The 18,751-nt window shown below is 34.8% G+C and overlaps 1 protein-coding gene across 5 annotated transcripts in view; it reads right to left on the bottom strand.

Moving 5' to 3' along the window:
• Window positions 1-17,937, bottom strand: part of LOC149793651 (uncharacterized) — a 163,382-nt gene extending 145,445 nt beyond the window's left edge. For 4 of the 5 annotated variants that reach the window (XR_016422860.1, XR_016422862.1, XR_016422863.1 and 1 more), the window contains exons 1-2: window positions 17,437-17,937; window positions 4,578-4,743 (exon numbers count right to left, since the gene is read on the bottom strand). Coding sequence is in view for 1 of the 5 variants with exons in the window: in XM_089967632.1 (XP_089823758.1) it covers window positions 4,578-4,676 (99 nt within the window). In the remaining 4 variants the exon portion in view is untranslated. The remainder of the gene's footprint in view (window positions 1-4,577; window positions 4,744-17,436) is intronic. The other variant, XR_016422861.1, reaches the window with a different exon arrangement.
• Between the last annotated feature and the right edge of the window lie 814 nt (window positions 17,938-18,751).

Raw genomic sequence — 18,751 nt, 5'->3', positions numbered from 1 at the left:
CTGTACCAAATGCTTCAGTAAAAGAGTCAATGCTATAAGACTTCATATATAAATATGGCAAGATTGTCATATTTTGTCATTGTGCTTTTGGACTTTGGTTACATACACTGAACTCACATGCACTTGTTTGTATCAGTAAAAAGGGAAAACTAATGACAATTTGATCCTCAGCTCTCAGTTGACATGTTAAGTGTGAGTAAGGGACGGTGTTATCATTAGTTTTCACCTCTTTAACTAAAATGTACCATTTTTAATTTGCATCACCCTAAATCGTTTTTATAATTTTATAAGTTCAATATGCGATCATAAATATTCAAGTTACTGTATGTATTGTTCGTGTGATTAATTTTGGATTGCATTTCCTTCACTCTTCAGACATATAGTGTCTTGCAGTCATTTGTTACAGCTGGATCTGTTTTTGCGAAGAACTTGTATACTGAACACTTATGATTACTGTTTTATGAAATCAAAGGAATACAAAATATTGTATTGTTAAAAAGGGTGATGCACAGTTAACAATGATGCCAATTTGGTTACAGTCTCCTATAGTAAAGGAAGACACCTGAAATCTCAATTAAACATTGTAGGCATAAATTCCAAGAAAATTACATAGGTTGACCAAAGCTGGAGAACTTCACACTGCAAGGCATTGACTTCTTCTCAGTCTTGAGGATCTTGCCAGAATATAACGTAATTTAATGAAACAGTATTAGTATGGACTGGAACATGTAATGTAGCACATAAAAAACAAACAAATGGCAACTCACTCTTCTTTTGCACATAACCATTTCAGATTTTTATCAAAGTGCAATAAAAGTATTGGCTACTAATGCTTTTGGAAAGCATCCACAAATTAAATTTGGACTCCTTGAAATTCCTTCCATGTTTAACACATTTATTTATTGGACATAATGAGAATTTGGAAAAGGAAAAGATTGTCAAAAAAATCTGTATTCATTCAGCTTTAATCTACTATTGGATGACATACATCCACATCCAATAGTGGCAAGATACTGGCTATGTAGGATTTTGGAATGCCATTACAATGATTTTGCCATTCTCATTTCCAAAGTTTCTTGGCTGTTGTCATATTATTCTTTATGTGGCATACCTTCTCGATTCAGACCTCTTTTCAATGACTCAATGAGACAAAATGTTGTATGCCTTAAATTTCTTATATTCTGTATCCGTTTTGATTCACTGTAGATTAGTCCACTTTTGATTTGAATTCCTGCATCAGAGTATAGAATGGCAATTGTAAGGACTGTCTTATCTCACACCTATAAAACTGATCCGGAATAATACCTGGTAAACACAAAATTAATATTATTTCTATACTGGCATTAGATTCGAGGAGGGGTGAATAATGATAAGCCAATGAAGTGGTAAGTGTGTGATCATTAGTTTTCTCCTGAATAAGTATCAGGGCTTTGGCAGGGATGGCAGTGGGGTATTAGTGTTTTTTTCACTCGATTTCATGCAGGTATATCTCGATGAAAGGTCATTCAAGTGTGCTGGATCGGCTAAAAAGCAGCTACCTCATGCTGCCCCAACGTAAATGTCCAAATATCAAAAATGGGGTGGCAAGGGTCAGAGGAAACTCGGACTAAAATGGTTACAAGAAACACCGAAATACACTGAAAAAAAAACAACGAAATACACATGTATTTACATGTTCTCTCTTTATATATCGGTTTCCACACACATTATTATTTGGTTTTGTGTCAATAATAATATAATGCTAAATAAAATATGGTTTATGTGATTTTGATACGAATTGTTTACTTTTTTTCCTATTTATAGCAAAATTCATGTAACGATGTCACTCGGCTGTACTTGATTCGACATATCTGATGCATGGTGAATCGTAGTAATACATACACAGAGTGAAAGGGAAAAGTATAGAAGTATCAAAAGTATTTGCCGACATTATATTATATATTTACTATAACTTTTAATGATATAGTTTTTGACAAATAAATAACATTTATTTTTTGTTTAAAAGGTTTCCAAATATTTGTCATATATACACTGGTTATGATATGACAGTTTGCAAGAATGTTAAGAAAGTATTCTTCTTGGAAATATGTGAACGGGGAATAGTCATACATGTTTGAATAATAACAAAATGCAAAATAATTTAAATTTATATGAATTATTTATTCTTTACTTGATCTGACATATATATGATAAATGGCTAATTGAAATACATACACAAAGTGAAAGTGAAATGTAACAAAGTACCAAAAGTGTATTCGATAGTGTATATGCAAGAGTTAGATTAATATTGTGATCGTAACAAGCCACGATACATGATAGACAAAGACAACTCAGGTATGCATTTTTGTTAAAAATGTGTATTATTCATTATTTGGCAGAATTTAATATTTACGTTTAATTACACACATAATGTATCACGTCTGAACGAATGCATAATTTGAGCACGCAGATAATTAATCCAATAGTATTCAGGATTATGTTCTTCTTGAAAATCTAACTAAAAGTCATGTTGCACAAGACAAGGTAAAATAAACCTAACCAAACACAATAAAATATAGCACATTATGACGAAATCTCTGGTTCATGTATAAATTTTTTAGCTGTAATTGTCACAGTTCGTACGTTAATTTTTTGTTTCCTTTATGCAGGTTTTCGTCCATTAGTCCTTGGTGCAACAACAGTTGTCTGACCGTCCGACGAAATCATGTATTTTGTGTCTGTGTCAATGTGGCGTCTGACGCGTTTGAACAAGTTTGTGCAGTGTTGCTCTGTAATCTTTATCCAGTCTGTTTTTCTCGACTCAAATTGTTTATGACTGTCGGCAAGCCAGAATTCTCCAGTGCATACAAGACCACTCCTCAGATTTCTGAATTGTCCGGTTACTAATTCATGTGTTATTTGTACAAATTTCGTCAGCATTTTCGTCTTCCAGTCAACTGTCTGTTTTAAAACATGGTTCATGGACTCACGATTATTTTTTACCAATGCGGTCTATTTGACAGATTCTTAATGGATTACTGACTTTTAGTTTGATATCTGTCTTTAGTTTATTCTGAAAAGTAATTAAGAAATTTTCCTGTCATTTCTGTAATCTCGTCTAAAACAAAGTCAGGAGTCCGCAAATACTCTGACATCTGTCACGAGTCTCCATGTGGCGTTACCCCAGGAAATTTCCCTACATATTCAACCAGTGCCAAATTACTTGCCAGACCCCCGTCCCCATGCCATGTGACCCTCTTTTTATACATAATGTCCTGTTTTAACTGAGTATAGAACCTGTGGATCACAACAACTTGATCTTTGCCAAGTTGCTGATCAAAAGGTCGATACTCAGTTTTCCGCTGGACTTGTCTTTTTAAACAATACTTCCCATTTTTTAAAAATATCATGGTCAGATTACCGTTGTCAGACAGCAAATAGTAGGATTTAGGGGATGCACCAGTCAGTACTCTAGAAACTGCTCTATATAAACAGTTACCATCACCATAAACTGACATTGGTACAAGTTCCCTTAAAATTGCTGGATTATACAATTTTAAAATTTCCACAGAAACTGCATCTTTCTCTCCATTGAAAGACATGTGCTCTGATTCTGGAATCAAAATCCCGTAGATGATGAGAAGCTTACTTTCTGACTTTGCAGCTTTGGTCAGGTCATTCATTTTCTTCAAATGGAAAGCTATCTGCAGCCTGGAAATATATTTTTACAGTGTCTTTTAAATATAAGTGAAATTCTAGCTATATTTAAATGACACTGTAAAAATATATTTCCAGGCTGCAGACAGCTTTCCATTTGAAGAAAATGAATGTTTGTTTGCTCTATCTTATAACTTATGTATGCATAACCACACCCGCTATCAAAATTGGGGCAGTTTCTTTAATGCACTCAACATTGTTATCTTAGTTTGAATAAGAAATGAGATCACGGGGAAGACAATAAAGGGTGTGCAGTCAAATAAAAATGAATAATAGAATGTGTGCAGGACAAAGCGAAAAATTAGATTAAAGCATTAAGCATGACCAGAGGGCAAGAATGGCCAGATATAGGTTAGGTACATATAAATTAAATCATTTATTTTAAGAAACTTTGTCAATTGCAATTACAAACGGGGATTTAGTAGAAAGCATGAGTATATTACTCTCTCCCTAAATAGTAAGAGCAAATATAAATAAAGAATAGGAACTACATAAATATGTGACTTAAATCAATATATTCAATATTTTTGTCATCCTCGCTAAGTTTTGCGCAGACAATAATAACATTAAGTGATTTCTTGTTCTCGACTGAAGTACGCTTTGAAATAAGTAAGTCAATCAATTCAATAGTATATAACATTAATAATGTATTGAATGGACAGAATATATAGATGGATACATAGAGAGATACAGGAGAAGTATGTAATTGTCGCAAGCATGTACATTCATTTCAACGAGAAAAGCGACACGAATATAATCTTATTTAATTCTGTGGATATCAAGATCAAAATATTTATTTGAAGAATAATAACGAGAAACAATAAATAATTCATCAAGGTATCTATTTATCTATTTATAGAGAGAACATAAATTTGTGTTACCTTTGTAAGGCCTGTCCAGCATCTCCATTGAAAGAACACGTCGTGCAAAGAAACTCGAAGTAATCGCGAGACCATGATCTCTTTTTTTTTTGCACTCATGGAAATACGATCACAGTGGACCCATTGTCGGCAATTTGTGCATTGCAAAGTGTCAGTTTTACATTCACTGGAAAAAATAACACATGGATATTGATCCATCCTTGTGTATGTTTGTGTATGTGATAATATCAATATTGTATAACGCTTTTATATCAAAACATTTACTTCTCATTTCTGGAGATTAAGTTCGTTCCGGAACAATCAGTCGTTATCATACTACCTCCGTTCCAGAACGATCAACATGTCCAATAAAGTACGACCAATTGACGCATGCTATAAGTAGGAAAAAGTAAATAATTCGTATCAAAAGCACATAAATCATATTTTATTTTGCATTATATTATTATTCACACAAAACCAAATAATAATTTGTGTGTGGAAACCGATATATAAAGAGAGAACATGTAAACACATGTGTTTTTCGGTTTTTTCAGTGTATTTCGGTGTTTCTAGTAACCCGGACTAAGCTTATCGTGACCTGAAAAATGGCATTAAACCCCACAATAACGACATCAAAACACGCTACATAGTGCTGTTATTCAGGCTGTAAGACCCATCACCCTCCAGAAAATATATATCGGGTGATGTATCTTACATCTCAGCTTATTTGTATTCTATATTTTTAGATTTATCGAGGCCGCACGATTCACCCAAATCCACCCAAAACCTGCCCCAATCCACCACAAACAGTATGTAAATCAAATGAAATATAATCAAAACCACAAGAAAGCATTCGAAATAGTACTATCTTGTTGAAACAGAAGACAAACTATGCCACATTTATTATTTACATCGGATGGAAATGACAAAAGGGAGACAAATGTTACTGGATTCATCACCATATCAAGTCAAAGGCGGACCCAGTATGTTCCAAGTACAAATGGCCTCATTGTGAATCAACAAGAATGACAACAGTAACATATGCACGATATTATAAATATGTTTACATGTATTTGTTATTGTCTTTATTAACATTTTGGTGTCGCTAAGGGCTATAGCAGTCTATTATGTTTCTTGCTGACATTTTAAATAAAAATAAAATTTTGAAATCATGTAAAGGTACTGATTCTTTATTTTTTTATTTTTGTAAAACTAAGAGTTTATGCATTATTTTCTTTATAATTCAATTCACTGCATTTAAGAATAGTACTGTCGTTGGTTAAAACTGAATGCTAATGATAAAGCAGTCTTCTGCGTTTGTGATTCATTGATGTGAGACAGATGTGAAAATCTATAAATACATACATATAAATGTTAGGCAAAAACTTTGAGTGCATGAAGTGACAAAGCGGCAGTCCACTGATGTTACAGATGGCTGTACAAATCAAATTAGTGAGTAGATAAGCATAGAGAGTTCTACAATGAATGAGAATGGTGAATTATTTTGTAATTTCTATTGTTTAAGGCAAACAATGCATACACAGCAAACTATTATTCTAACACATGCTTTGACAAAGCAGCGGTTCACGGAAGTTACAGATGGCGGTATAAATCAAATTAGTGAGTAGATAAAAATAGCGTGTTCTACAATGAACGACAATGGTGAATTATTTTGTAATTTCTATAGTTTATGGCAAACAATGCATATGCAACAAACTTTTATTCTAATACATGCTTTGACAAAGCGGCGGTCCACAGAAGTCACAGACAGCGGTACAAATCAAAGACGTGAGTAAATAAAAGGTAGGAATGTTCTAACATTAATGAGAATGGTGAGATTATTTTGTAATTGCTTTAAATGGTATAAATACAATGTTCGCAATAGCAATTTTTATCATTTCAGAATTTATGCTTCAATGAGTATAATTTGCTACATGACATATATATCTTTATTTTAATTTAATTGTGCAAAATGGGTCCAAAACGCGCCAAGAAATATCCTTGTGGTAGTTGTAGTACAACTTGTGCATTTGAGTGTGTTTACTGTATTGCGTGTGCAAATTGGTACCATAGACAGTGTCAGTCCATGAGTGACAAAGAACTAAGACAATGGGGAGAATTGGATTTGGATTATGTGTGTATCTCCTGTCGTTCTTCGAATGTATCAAGGTTTGACTTTGTCAGTGCACTGCAACGTCTCGGGATGGTGAGTATATGACAAATTTAGTTAACGGTTGTTTTTAACATAAAAAAATTAACATTCTATCAATAAAAAATATACCGTACACTTTTCCGAAATCAGCAATTTCAAAAACGACTGATTATAGAATATATTTTATGTCATATAATTTTGCACGTGTATTCTTTGAAATTGTAGGTCAATTAAATATTGATTAACATTCATTATCATATAGTCGTTATGTAATTACATAGTAAAAGAAAACCCGTAAATATATATATAAATATAGAACATAATTTCATAGGTACATATCCTAATTTATTTCATCGTAATAATTAGTGTCTTTATCAGTAATACAAACCTTTTATGTTGCTATTGATTTTTGTGGCATATGATGAGAAGTGACTAGGCTACAAACAGTAACAACTTACTCTGCCGCTGTCGGCAATAGCAAACACATGTAATCAGTTCACATAGCAATTTTTTTTATCAACTTTTTATTATATGCTAGCATCCACAATCTCAAAAATATACATTTTGTGCATTGATTATCAAACTGATTGAACAGCTGCCATATTAAGTTTGTGGATCAATTTAAAGAATCCATGAATAAAATTCTTCTTCAAAAATATTTTACGTCACGACTCAGTTAAAATATTAATAATCCAATTATTAATACTAAGATTAATTAACGATAAGGTGTTTAGTGGTGTATTCAAAACTATTGTGTTGTATCTTTCCACATAGATGTTGCAGTGTAATAGTGTTTTATTTGTGTTAAAGTGTGAAACATTCTTCGGATATCATATTCTTTATTGGATAACAGTGTATATTTTCTTTGTAAGCCTTCTGTCCGTGCTCGTAAGCACGATAAGCTAGAGCAGTACCATCTTAACCGTTTCAAGTACGCCGAGGGATCATCAGCAGAATTGAATAGCCAAATGAAGTAATAAAATGATGATATTTATATTCTGTATACACCGTAACTAAAATCAGATAATATTTTAGCTGCATATCTCTACATGTTTCGAACTGTGATGTCTGCCACCATTACTATTTTTATATTTTAAATGTATTATCAGTAAACGGTAATAATATATGGCTATATTTTAAATGTATTATCAGTAAACGGTATTAATATATGGCTATATTTTAAATGTATTATCAGTAAAACGTATTAATATATGGCTACATGTATATTAGAACTAACACTGAAGAAACTATGGCAATAAAAATATTAAAATATTAAATTAAAATAAATAATTTAAAATATAAATTAGATTAAATTAAAATAAAGGTTTTGAAATGCATATTAAACCACAGGTCAACAAGTTTTAGCAATTTGCATAATAGTTACACTTTTCTTTTGAAATTTCAATTTCTGTCCACATTTAATCTTGTTTTATAGCCCAAAATTTTAGTCTTTCAGTACCGAAATAATAACTTTGTATCTATATGAATATCTAGTTCGAATGAATTATTAATGTCATGTAGTTTTATAATTCCATTCCAGTTTTCCATCTGCATATTATTTCTGGTGCGTCTATTTTTAATAAAAACTAAAAGAAAAAAAAAAACAGTAATATGTCAATGCAAACTAGATAAAATGTAGGAAAAAGAAGAATTCTTTGATATTGAACTTGGACGAATAATGCCTATGTACATATGGCCGGTAAAACGAGACACAAAAAGTGGTGGGCAACAAATTTTTGGTTTAGTGTGCATGCTACGTTAGTCCATTAAACACGGTAATTACTACTAATCAAATAAGATGAAGATTTAATCTCTTTAGCTGATAGATCTGGTTGATTTGAAGCCTTGAAAACTCGCGCAGTACAAGGCAGATTTTTAAAAAAAATACACATTCATTAATGTGGATAGTCATTTTATGCTGATCAGAAAACATAGTTCTTGTTTATATCAAAGAGAAGAAACACTATCCTTTGATGTTAAATGTTGTCTGCAAAAATCTCAGCCTAATGCTGATAATACGCCTGTAGATTATAAGTCTGGCTAGCAGCGCCTCCTTTTGTTTGTTTGGATTTACGCATGATGATTTACATTTTGACCTTAAATTGTAATGCTGTTTGGAATCAGACCGTTTACTTTCCACACATTTCATTTATATCACGCCATTTGGAATATGAGTTCATCATTCCATTCTGTTCTTCAGACCATTTCACCTAATGCCATCATTTGGAATCTGAATATATCATTTCATTTTTAGGGTTAAATCATTTCATATTAGACTACATAATTTCATTTAATAATACGTCATTTGGATTCAGTATCCATCAATCCCTTTTGTTGTTTAAATCATTTTATTTAATATCAGATCATTTGGATTTTAAATTCATGATTTCATTTATTGAGTTAAATCATTTCATTATAATGGTAATTTAACTTGTATAATATTATATCATTTATAGGCTGCAAGATCAAAAGACCTAGAGAAATTGACCGCTGCTGTTGATAGAGAACTGCTGTTTAAGCCCCAGCTATCTATTCCTGTGAAGCAAAATACAGACTTCCCAAGTGCTGATTCTATCGCTGCATATATCATGGCCAACTATGTCGACGATGTATATGGTAATCCCGTAACAACCACAGGTGATGGGGACTGCCTGTATAATGCTATTTCTATACTACTCTTTGGCAATGAAGCTCTTGCAACTCAGTTGAGATATCTAACATGTATACAGTTGGTGAAAAACATGAGTGCATATATGAATCACCCAATTAGCAATGAATTAAACTTGGTATCCAGCGACTACGATAAAGCATGTTTTGATGCTGGTACAAGGGTAGCTTTTTCCAATGCCTGGCATTTACTAGCCCTTAGTGATGTCATCATGTGCCCATTAAGAAGCATATACCCAAATGTTAATGGTGATAAAGATGGTGCCCAGATCTACCTCAACAAAATCTTTTATCCAAGTAATCCGCTCAAGTCTGCTTCACCGCTGACCGTATTGTGGTATTCAATAGGAAAAATGCCGGAGCCAAATGTGTATTACACGTAAACCACTTTGCGGCAGTCACTGAAGTTATAGAATGTGGAATAAATATGAAGCAACAACAAAGTACAAAACGCAAAATATCGTCTTCTGGATCATCTGCCTGTGAGAGCGATTGCTATCATGAAGATGACGCAGCTGATGATGACAACAATTATGATGATGGAGCCACACAATCACGCAAACAACTGCCATTAAAAGTTCGTCAACTATCGTTCAATGGGTCCGAGGATGGTAACAATACTTATTGTTATGATGCTGATGACGATGATGGTGTCGGCGATGATGAAGTCAAAGAATATGCTGATAAATACATACATACATTAGACAGTGTTATTTCTAGCCATATTGCTCCTATGGAGAACAAGAATGGTACAGATCATCACAAAAATGAAGTTTTTATGTGTCAAAACAACGAAGGTTGCGTAAATAAATTGAAGCAAAATGGTAAATTTTTAAGCAACAAAGACATTTTATCAATTCTCACTAACACCAACAATTGCCAAACTGATATACCCCCAGGGCCTAAAAATAATGTTTATGTTGTAATAGACATAACTGGTAATAGCCATAAAGGCAAACACGAATTTCCCGATGATTGTGGTGTATGGGACACGCATGCGGGAACTACTGTCAACCAGACGTTTTTGCTTGAATCAGAAAATAGACTGCGTCTGGTTTATACAAAAACAATTTAATATGTATGAAACAGGTACAAAATAAGAATATTACGTATATTCCCACTGAACCGCAACCTGAAGAGGTACTTTCATTCCACAGATATTACACCAAGCTTAAAGGAGATGAAAAATTTAAAAAACGTGTAACAACTATAATTAAGGCACCAAGTCAAATCAGTTTTATCCAAAAACTTCCTGTGGTAGAATACTGTGGGGAAAGGTCATTAAAAATTAATCAACCACATGGAAATAGTAAGCGTAATGAGCCCTATAGGCGAATAAATCCAAACATTCTAAGAGAAGCTGTAAATGATATAGGAGAGACAAAGGCTACGGATAGATATTTGCAGATGAATAAGGAAGATAGCTTTACTGTGCCAAAATCGTCTAGGCAAATTCAAGACAAAATTTATAGAGAAAAGAAAAATTTATAGAGAAAAGAAAATCAAAACATCTGAACCAGGAAATAAAAAGCTAGCCGATGATTTATTAGAAATTTTAGGTGAGCTTCACACAAATGACTATGTCCAGGAAGTGTTTCTGACAAAAAGAAAAAGCCCGGTCATTGTACTGTATACTACAGAACAAATTTTAGACTTGATCAAAAATTGTTCAGGACATGATAAAAGCATTACTGGAATAGACCGAACTTTTAACTTGGGTAAGGTTTTTGTAACTGCAATGTTGTACAAAAATAGAAGCCTTATAAACAGGAAAACTGATCAATACCCTATTTTCTTAGATCCACTATGTCTTCATTGGGAGTCCGATGAAAACACATATTACAAATTCTTTTCACATATTCACAAAAGAATTGGAGATGATATATACCGATAAGTTTATATTTGGTACGGACAATGAAAAAGCTTTGACAAATGCTCTAAGATCGAATTTTTGTAATGCAGAATATTTATATTGTACTAAGCATATTAAAGACAACATTCGGCACTCTTTGCATAAACATGGATGTGACGATCTTGTCACAAAATCAATATTTCGTATGCTCTTCAATGAAGACAGTGGTTTAATATTCAGTCAAGATGACGCTGAGTTTGCGAAACGAGAAGATCTGGCAATGTATTTCAAACAATATCCCAATTTCGAACAGTACTTCAAAAAGTTCATATGTCAAAAAATTAAAATGTTCGTGTATAAACCACTAAAAAACAAAACTATCACGAGTCTCTGGACAAACAACAACTCAGAATCTATCAATAATAAACTTAAGCAGGTTGCTGATTGGAAACAACACAAGATTCCCGAATTAATCAACAGGTTATATAGCGTAACTCAAGATCAGTTTATAGATGTGCGTCGCGCACTGTATAGCTCTGGCAATTATAAATTATTTGGTCCTTCCTCTTCATATTTAACTGATGAAACAATTTGGAGCTCAAAAACATCAGCAGAAAAGACAAGAATCTTTACACAATTTTTACAAAAGCAACTAAATTCCAATACTTCGAAGTATATACATTCATCCAATGGACAATTCCAATGCATCCGGCCGAAAATAGATGCAGGCCGAAAACCTGGGCATTGAAAGCGTGCAAAGACGGAACGAACATCACAAATGAAATGGCGATAATATCGATCAATGACCATTGTTCCAGTTTTTGAACTGGTTTTATGTAAAATTCTTTGCAATGTTTATAATTTTTGTTGAATTTGTTGCATACATTACTTGTATTATTTGGATTGTACTAATGCTTTGATTTAAAATTGAGTTGAACTTCATTAGTTTACTGTTGATACACTTTATTTGTGACATTTAACAGTAGCTATATAATAAATTTTAATATGTACTTTCTTTTCTGCAAGTGATGCGACATTAAACTAAAAAGAAGCTGAAAACTGTGCATTTTGGTGACAGTTCGTACAGTAAAAAAATTTAATATTAACAGCGTGTATTGCAATTTATACACGAGTTTAATGTTTCAGCTATTAATAATAAAAACATATTGATTTAATATTGATTTCTTAAGTTGTTTGAACAAGAAAAGCGGGCATGCAAAGACTTGTTTCATTGCAATCAAAACATTAGATTTGCAGCGTACGCGGATATGAAAATCGGTTTGAAAATAGCGGACTATTTCCAAATGCATGAATAGTACATACAAGATTTTATATAGGATCGGAGAAATTATTATGCAACATTAAGTGCGTTGTTTGCAATGTACCGAGTTTATCTCTTTTAGGGGTAGTTTGTGTCACCCAGTCCGTCTTCGAAATTTGAAATTTTCTGTAACTGTCAGCGAGTCGGTATTCATTAGTACCAATTAATGCATGTCTCAAGTCTTTGAACTTTCCATGCACCAAGTCATTTAAATGAACAAGATATCCTCCTCCTTATCCTTACAATATTCCGATGTGCATATTTAATTATGAAAATGAAAATGATAATTTAACGAACAGAGATTATTTAACCAGTAGCCATTGGTTATCACTGGACTTCATAACACTATTATACGTATTTAATCTGCTAATACTGTGGACTTGTACTGCACGTCATTTAATCCCAGCTTGAAAGACAATTTGGCACAACTCTGGGATAGTTGTATCAAGTTCTTTTTCTTCAAACAGCACTTTTGCAAGATATATATACAGTCAAACCCACTTATCTCGACCTCGGTTAACTCGCCAACCCTATTAAGTCGACGTTTTTGAAGTGGAACCGCCAAATTATCTCTTTGTCTTAGCATTTTCTCATCGGTTATGTCGATTCTTTTATGTCGCCGAACCCTAATATCTCGAGCACAAAAGAAGGCCAAATTTGCCACTTAACGTTGGTTATCTGACATCTGGGCCGAGTACTGTATGCTATGACAGTCAATCATGCTACCGTACTATACCTACAACTGGCCGACTTCTGAAGACGCGAATAGAACAGATAAAATTAATGGAATGGCTAATCCTTCTGTTTGTTGGCTGAGATATGATAAAAAGTTAAAACAGATGTTCTATGATGTATGTATCAAGGCAAACTTTGTCAATTAATTTACAACTGGCTGTGATATTTTGAAGAAGGAGTATGTCACCAAACATAAATCCAGGCGGTGTAAATAATATTTGTGCATTTTACTCATTGATCTTTTCCTTTTGCCATCAATCCCGTGTTACGGTTACAGAGACTTAAACTCCGCAAGAAGAAATAGCAAACAACAAATAAACAAGTTTTGCATAATTAAAAATAATTATTTATTTCTCAAAATACAGGAGTGAAAGAATCCCTATATTGGGTGTTAACTTATGCTACAGTAATATATACGGTCCAATATTGCCAGGTGTTGACTCGTGCAAGTTTCTTTCGTGGGAATGGAGATCCTATTTTGCAAGAACACGGTCTTTTGATTTTTTAATTTACCTCTTGCGATTGGCTACGTTTATGCTAGCTTTGGACTAACCAATAAAATGATCGTACTTGGTTCACTGCGCATTTGCTGAGTTCACGGAGCACGTGATCACGGTTCGTATGGTCGTTCACTCCAATGACAGTTCACTCACTCTTGTTGATCTTGTCTGAAGGATAACATGCTGTAGCTATTCTGTTTATTTTTTCCCTTCTAAAAATGTCTGGAGGTGTTAAGAGAAAACTGGACAATCAGTCAATAGAGAAAAAGTATGAAATCATACTGCAGCAAGAAAAAGGAACAAAACCGGCAGACCTTAGTCGTCAGCATGGCATTCCAGCAAACACCATTTCAGGATGGAAAAAGAAGGCCGACGTGATAAAGCAAATGTACGAGAAGTCTGTCTTTGATCCAGCAAGAAAAAAACTTAGAGTGGCTGAGCACAAAGATGTCGACGATGCAGTGTTTCAATGGTTCACAAATACGCGAGCAACAAACCTTCCCGTCAATGGTCCCTTGCTGATGGAGAAGGCGGACATCCTTGCTGCAAAGCTAGGACACCCTGACTTTAAAGCAAGTCAGGGGTGGCTGGATCGTTTCAAAAAGAGGCACAACATTGCCTTCAAAGCAATTTGTGGACAGAGCGCTGCGGTTCAACAGGAACAAGTGGATTCATGGCTGAAGACTCAAATGCGCACAATTTTGGATACCTATGAGACTCGGAACATTTTTAATGCTGATGAAACTGGGGTGTTTTGGAAATGCCTTCCAGACAAGACTATGGCGTTTCGTGGGGAGGCTTGTCACGGTGGAAAAAAGTCGAAGGACCGACTTACAGTGCTAGTTGCTGCTAACATGGATGGAAGCCAAAAACTCCCGCTCTACGTTATAGGAAAGTCCAAGAATCCCAGATGCTTTAAGCAGACCAAAGTTCTCCAATGTGATTACGATGGCCAGCCAAGCGCCTGGATCACAGGAGATCTATTCAGTGCATGGGTGAAAAAGTGGGACAGGAAGTTCCAAGCAGAGAAAAGGAAGGTGGCACTGATCGTGGACAACTGTAGAGCTCATCCTGATGTTCCTAGTCTCAAGGCCATTCAGATCTTTTACCTCCCACCTAACACAACGAGTAAGCTCCAACCAATGGACCTGGGGATAATCCAAGTGCTTAAGGTGTACTACAGGAAAATGTTGATGCGCCAATACCTGCTCCATGATGAAAAGAAGGCACAGTACACCCCTTCCCTTCTAGATGCAATGAACTTCCTGAGATCAGCCTGGAATGACGTGAAGAAGGAAACAATCTCAAACTGCTGGATGCACTGCATCATTCAGGATATTTCCGATGATGAGTTTCAGGCACAGTGCCATGCAGCCGCAGAAGAACTCGCGGAAGTGGCGGAAAAATCAAGCCTTACAGATGCTATCTTGGAAGAGGAGGCACAGGAGTTAGCCATCACTGTCCAGGAATTCTGAGATTACATAGAAATCGACAAAGACGTCGTTACTGATGTGTGTGCAGTCAGCACAGGCAAGCACATCTGCATGCCGCAATGACAAAGAAGATGAAGAAGATGCGGACGAAGATTTGGAACCAATTCCCTCAGCTGGTGAGGTGGTAGAAATGCTACAGAAAATTCGACGGTATGGTTCTTTTGTAGGAGATGAAACTGTTTTAGACAGCATAAATAATATTGAAGCATTTGTTTTCAAACAGACTGTTAAAGGCAAAAAGCAACAAAGCATTTTAGACTTTGTAAAGAAACCATAGTAACCGCGTGTACGATACTTTTCAGAGCTGTGTCAGAGTGAAATGACTCGCGAATTTAATTTTGACACTGGTTAGCTTTTTGTAAAAACGAACTACACCCCGCACATTTTTTGTGATTTTGTGAGCGATCTTTGTGTTTGCAATGTTGGAAAATATAATAAAGGTTTGTATCGAGAATCGACGGTGGTTTGTATTGTATACTGGTAAATCTCTGCTGTCAGTTGGTGCACATATGCCTTTTGTTGTTAGCAAACATGTATGTACATTTTTATAGCATGCCGATCGCTGCATCAAACAAATCGCGGCAATGCTGTTGTGTAAAAAAACCTCCAAAAACACGTGCATGTACATTCTCATTTATTAACGCACATCATGTACATAAAGAAATTTCAAGCACATGTTAATATATTGCCGCCATATTGGTTTTCGTTTATCTCGATCATCGGTTATCTCAATGCTTTTTGGCAAACCCCTAGGCCGGCGACATAACCGGGTTCAACTGTATAACTCAAGTCAGACAAAATTTTTATCCTAAAATAATATATGCATCTGCACAACACCATGTGTGTGTGTTTGTAAAACCCACGAAACGGGAACTACACAGCATTAAAACGTCAACCATCTTATAAAAGGCGGAGATGTTGCCCTTGTTGAGTAATGTTTTACCAGTATATGCAAATAATGCCATTGACAAAGAAGTGAATACACATGGATATTGAAGAAAAGCTGTCATAATAGGAATACTGCGTGTACTTTTTTCTTCTGAATTTTATTACTGTTGAACAGTCGATATGGAAAATGTAACTACTCTGAATCTCAGGCCAAATAATTTTGTTGTGATGTAAATTCCAAAATAAATATGGAAATGATCTGCAAGGCAATTTTGCATCTATCTTTATATTTAGATCATTCATCCCGGCATTATTAATAAATCATACTATGTATTTATTAGTAAGAGATTAAGCAATATAATTATTTAACAATTGTATTAGACACTATTAATAGTAAATGTTATTTTCTTTCAAAATTTAAAAATTTTCAGCTATGGTATATATGATATTGTGTTCCGGTGTTTCTACTGCATTCCGGCGTTTCTATGCACCGTAATCAGAGTACATATTTATACATTTTTAATCTGCAGTGAGATATGCCATATTTAATAGAAATCTAAAATCTATTATAAAGAAATTATTTGGTACTTTCAGTTGTTCGTTGTATTGTAATGTTGTGTTAATCGCACTTGATGTAATGTAATTTTGATTACTGTATTTGATTTTGTCCAGAATAGTGTTTGGTTACGACTGGTGATGAATATAGTAACATTTGTCTCCCTTGTTTCAATGTTTACTTCCAATCGAAAAAATAGAGGCAGTCGATCATGTCGTCTGTTTCAATAAAGTAATAATGTTTTCTTGTGGTTATGAGCATGATTAGCATCATGTTTTTGGGCAGGTTATGGGTGGTTTTGGGTGAATCGTGCTGCCGATTTATCGTGTTCATTGCAATTATCGTCGGGGCCCCGAGTGGTCGAGTGGTCTAAAGCGCTCACCGTTCCGGATCACTGCCATCTCACCTCTGCGTGGGTTCGAGTCCAAGGCTCGGCTAGCGTGGATACGTGGGAAAGCCTGCCAGTAGCTTCTCGTGGGTCGGTGGTTCTTCCCTGAGTTTTCCAGGGTTCTTCCTCCACCATTTATACTGGCCGCCATGTATAGCCTACCTTGTGCTGAAAAATGGCGTTAAACCCAACAACAACAACAACAAGCAATTATCGTCTGTCCTATCTCTACTGAATCCCAAAATACAACTGGATTGAACTAATTTCATAATTAAGACTATATACATTTTCTACTTTAAAACCCGAATCTATGTGTTCACATACATACCTCTTTCGTCAAAAATTAGTTGATGATGAAGGCTTCTTGTTTTGCCTGTATTAAGCGCAATTACAAGTTTTGTTTATTTTTCTTCAGCTACATGTGACTGCGGAGCACTCTCTCCCATCGCACGCAAATCAACATACTTCAGGCATAATTGGCATTTTGCAAAGCTCTCCGACAAAGGTCTCATAAAACAAACTTTATATTTTTGTTTACCTAGCCACAAAATTTGGAACTGGCACTAGCCATGCTGAAGCGAATCAGTCATATTTAAACCCCATGCTACATCCAGAATTTGCAGAAACGGAAGTTCACAATGCACGATTGCGCAGTAGTCAGTTGTGGAAAAATTTCCGTTCCGGCACAAACTTAGCGAGTGATTGATTTTTTGTTGTTGTTTTTTTTTTCTTCAACTTTTCTTTTTATTTAATTCTGTAAAATGAAAGCTACTTAATAGTTCCTTTTTATTTCAAGAATGCCAAGCATTAGAGGTTAGTGTTAGTACTGGTCGGCCCGCTGTAAGGATCACAGGCACTTGATTCTGGGGTAAACTAATGTGTATACTCACTGTTATATAGAGAGTGTACACATTAGTTTACCCCAGAATCAAGTGCGTGTGGTGGGACATCATGCTACATGTCTGCGGCATGATGCCCCAGTGATAGACATCACTATAAACTGCCACACTGCAGACATCATAGCGATATGACTGAAAAATTGTTATAGCTACATTAAAAATTCAAATCACATCACATACATATTTCAAGAAAATCAAGGATTTTCAAGGTACCCAGAATATATTGTGAATTTTCAAGGCCTTGAAGGAACAATTCATTTTTCAAAGTCCCCTACGAAACCTGATTAGACAGGTGTAGTAGTAGGCTTCATTTAACATATCTCTATAAAGTAGTCAAGGAGTTGGTGCCGGCTCTCTCACCAAATATATTTTAAAACCACAAGACAAAAACACCGGATTAAAGCCAAATCTTGTCCAAAATTTTGAAAGTATAACTATTGTAGAAAAACTAGTATCAAATAATAACGGATTTTTTTTTTTAAGATGAGCAATGTCTAGTCCGAGTTTTCTCAGTGTCGGCGAATTCCACCTTTTCGATAGGGAATGGACTCTAATCCTACACCACAAACTTAATTGTCCAAATATCAAAAATGGGTTGACAAGGGTCAGAGGAAACTCAGACTAAGCAATGTAGAAGAAAATGATTTAGAAATTCTTTCTTTGTAAAAATAATTATGGACTGGAATCATCTGAGTGACACTGCTGTGTATGCACAATCGGTGTAGAGCTTCAAGACACCTCTTG

Source organism: Sinohyriopsis cumingii, chromosome 8, assembly GCF_028554795.1.
Source record: "Sinohyriopsis cumingii isolate HCF-2022 chromosome 8, ASM2855479v2, whole genome shotgun sequence".
NCBI lineage: Eukaryota > Metazoa > Mollusca > Bivalvia > Unionida > Unionidae > Sinohyriopsis > Sinohyriopsis cumingii.
This window is presented reverse-complemented; position numbering and strand designations above follow the sequence as displayed.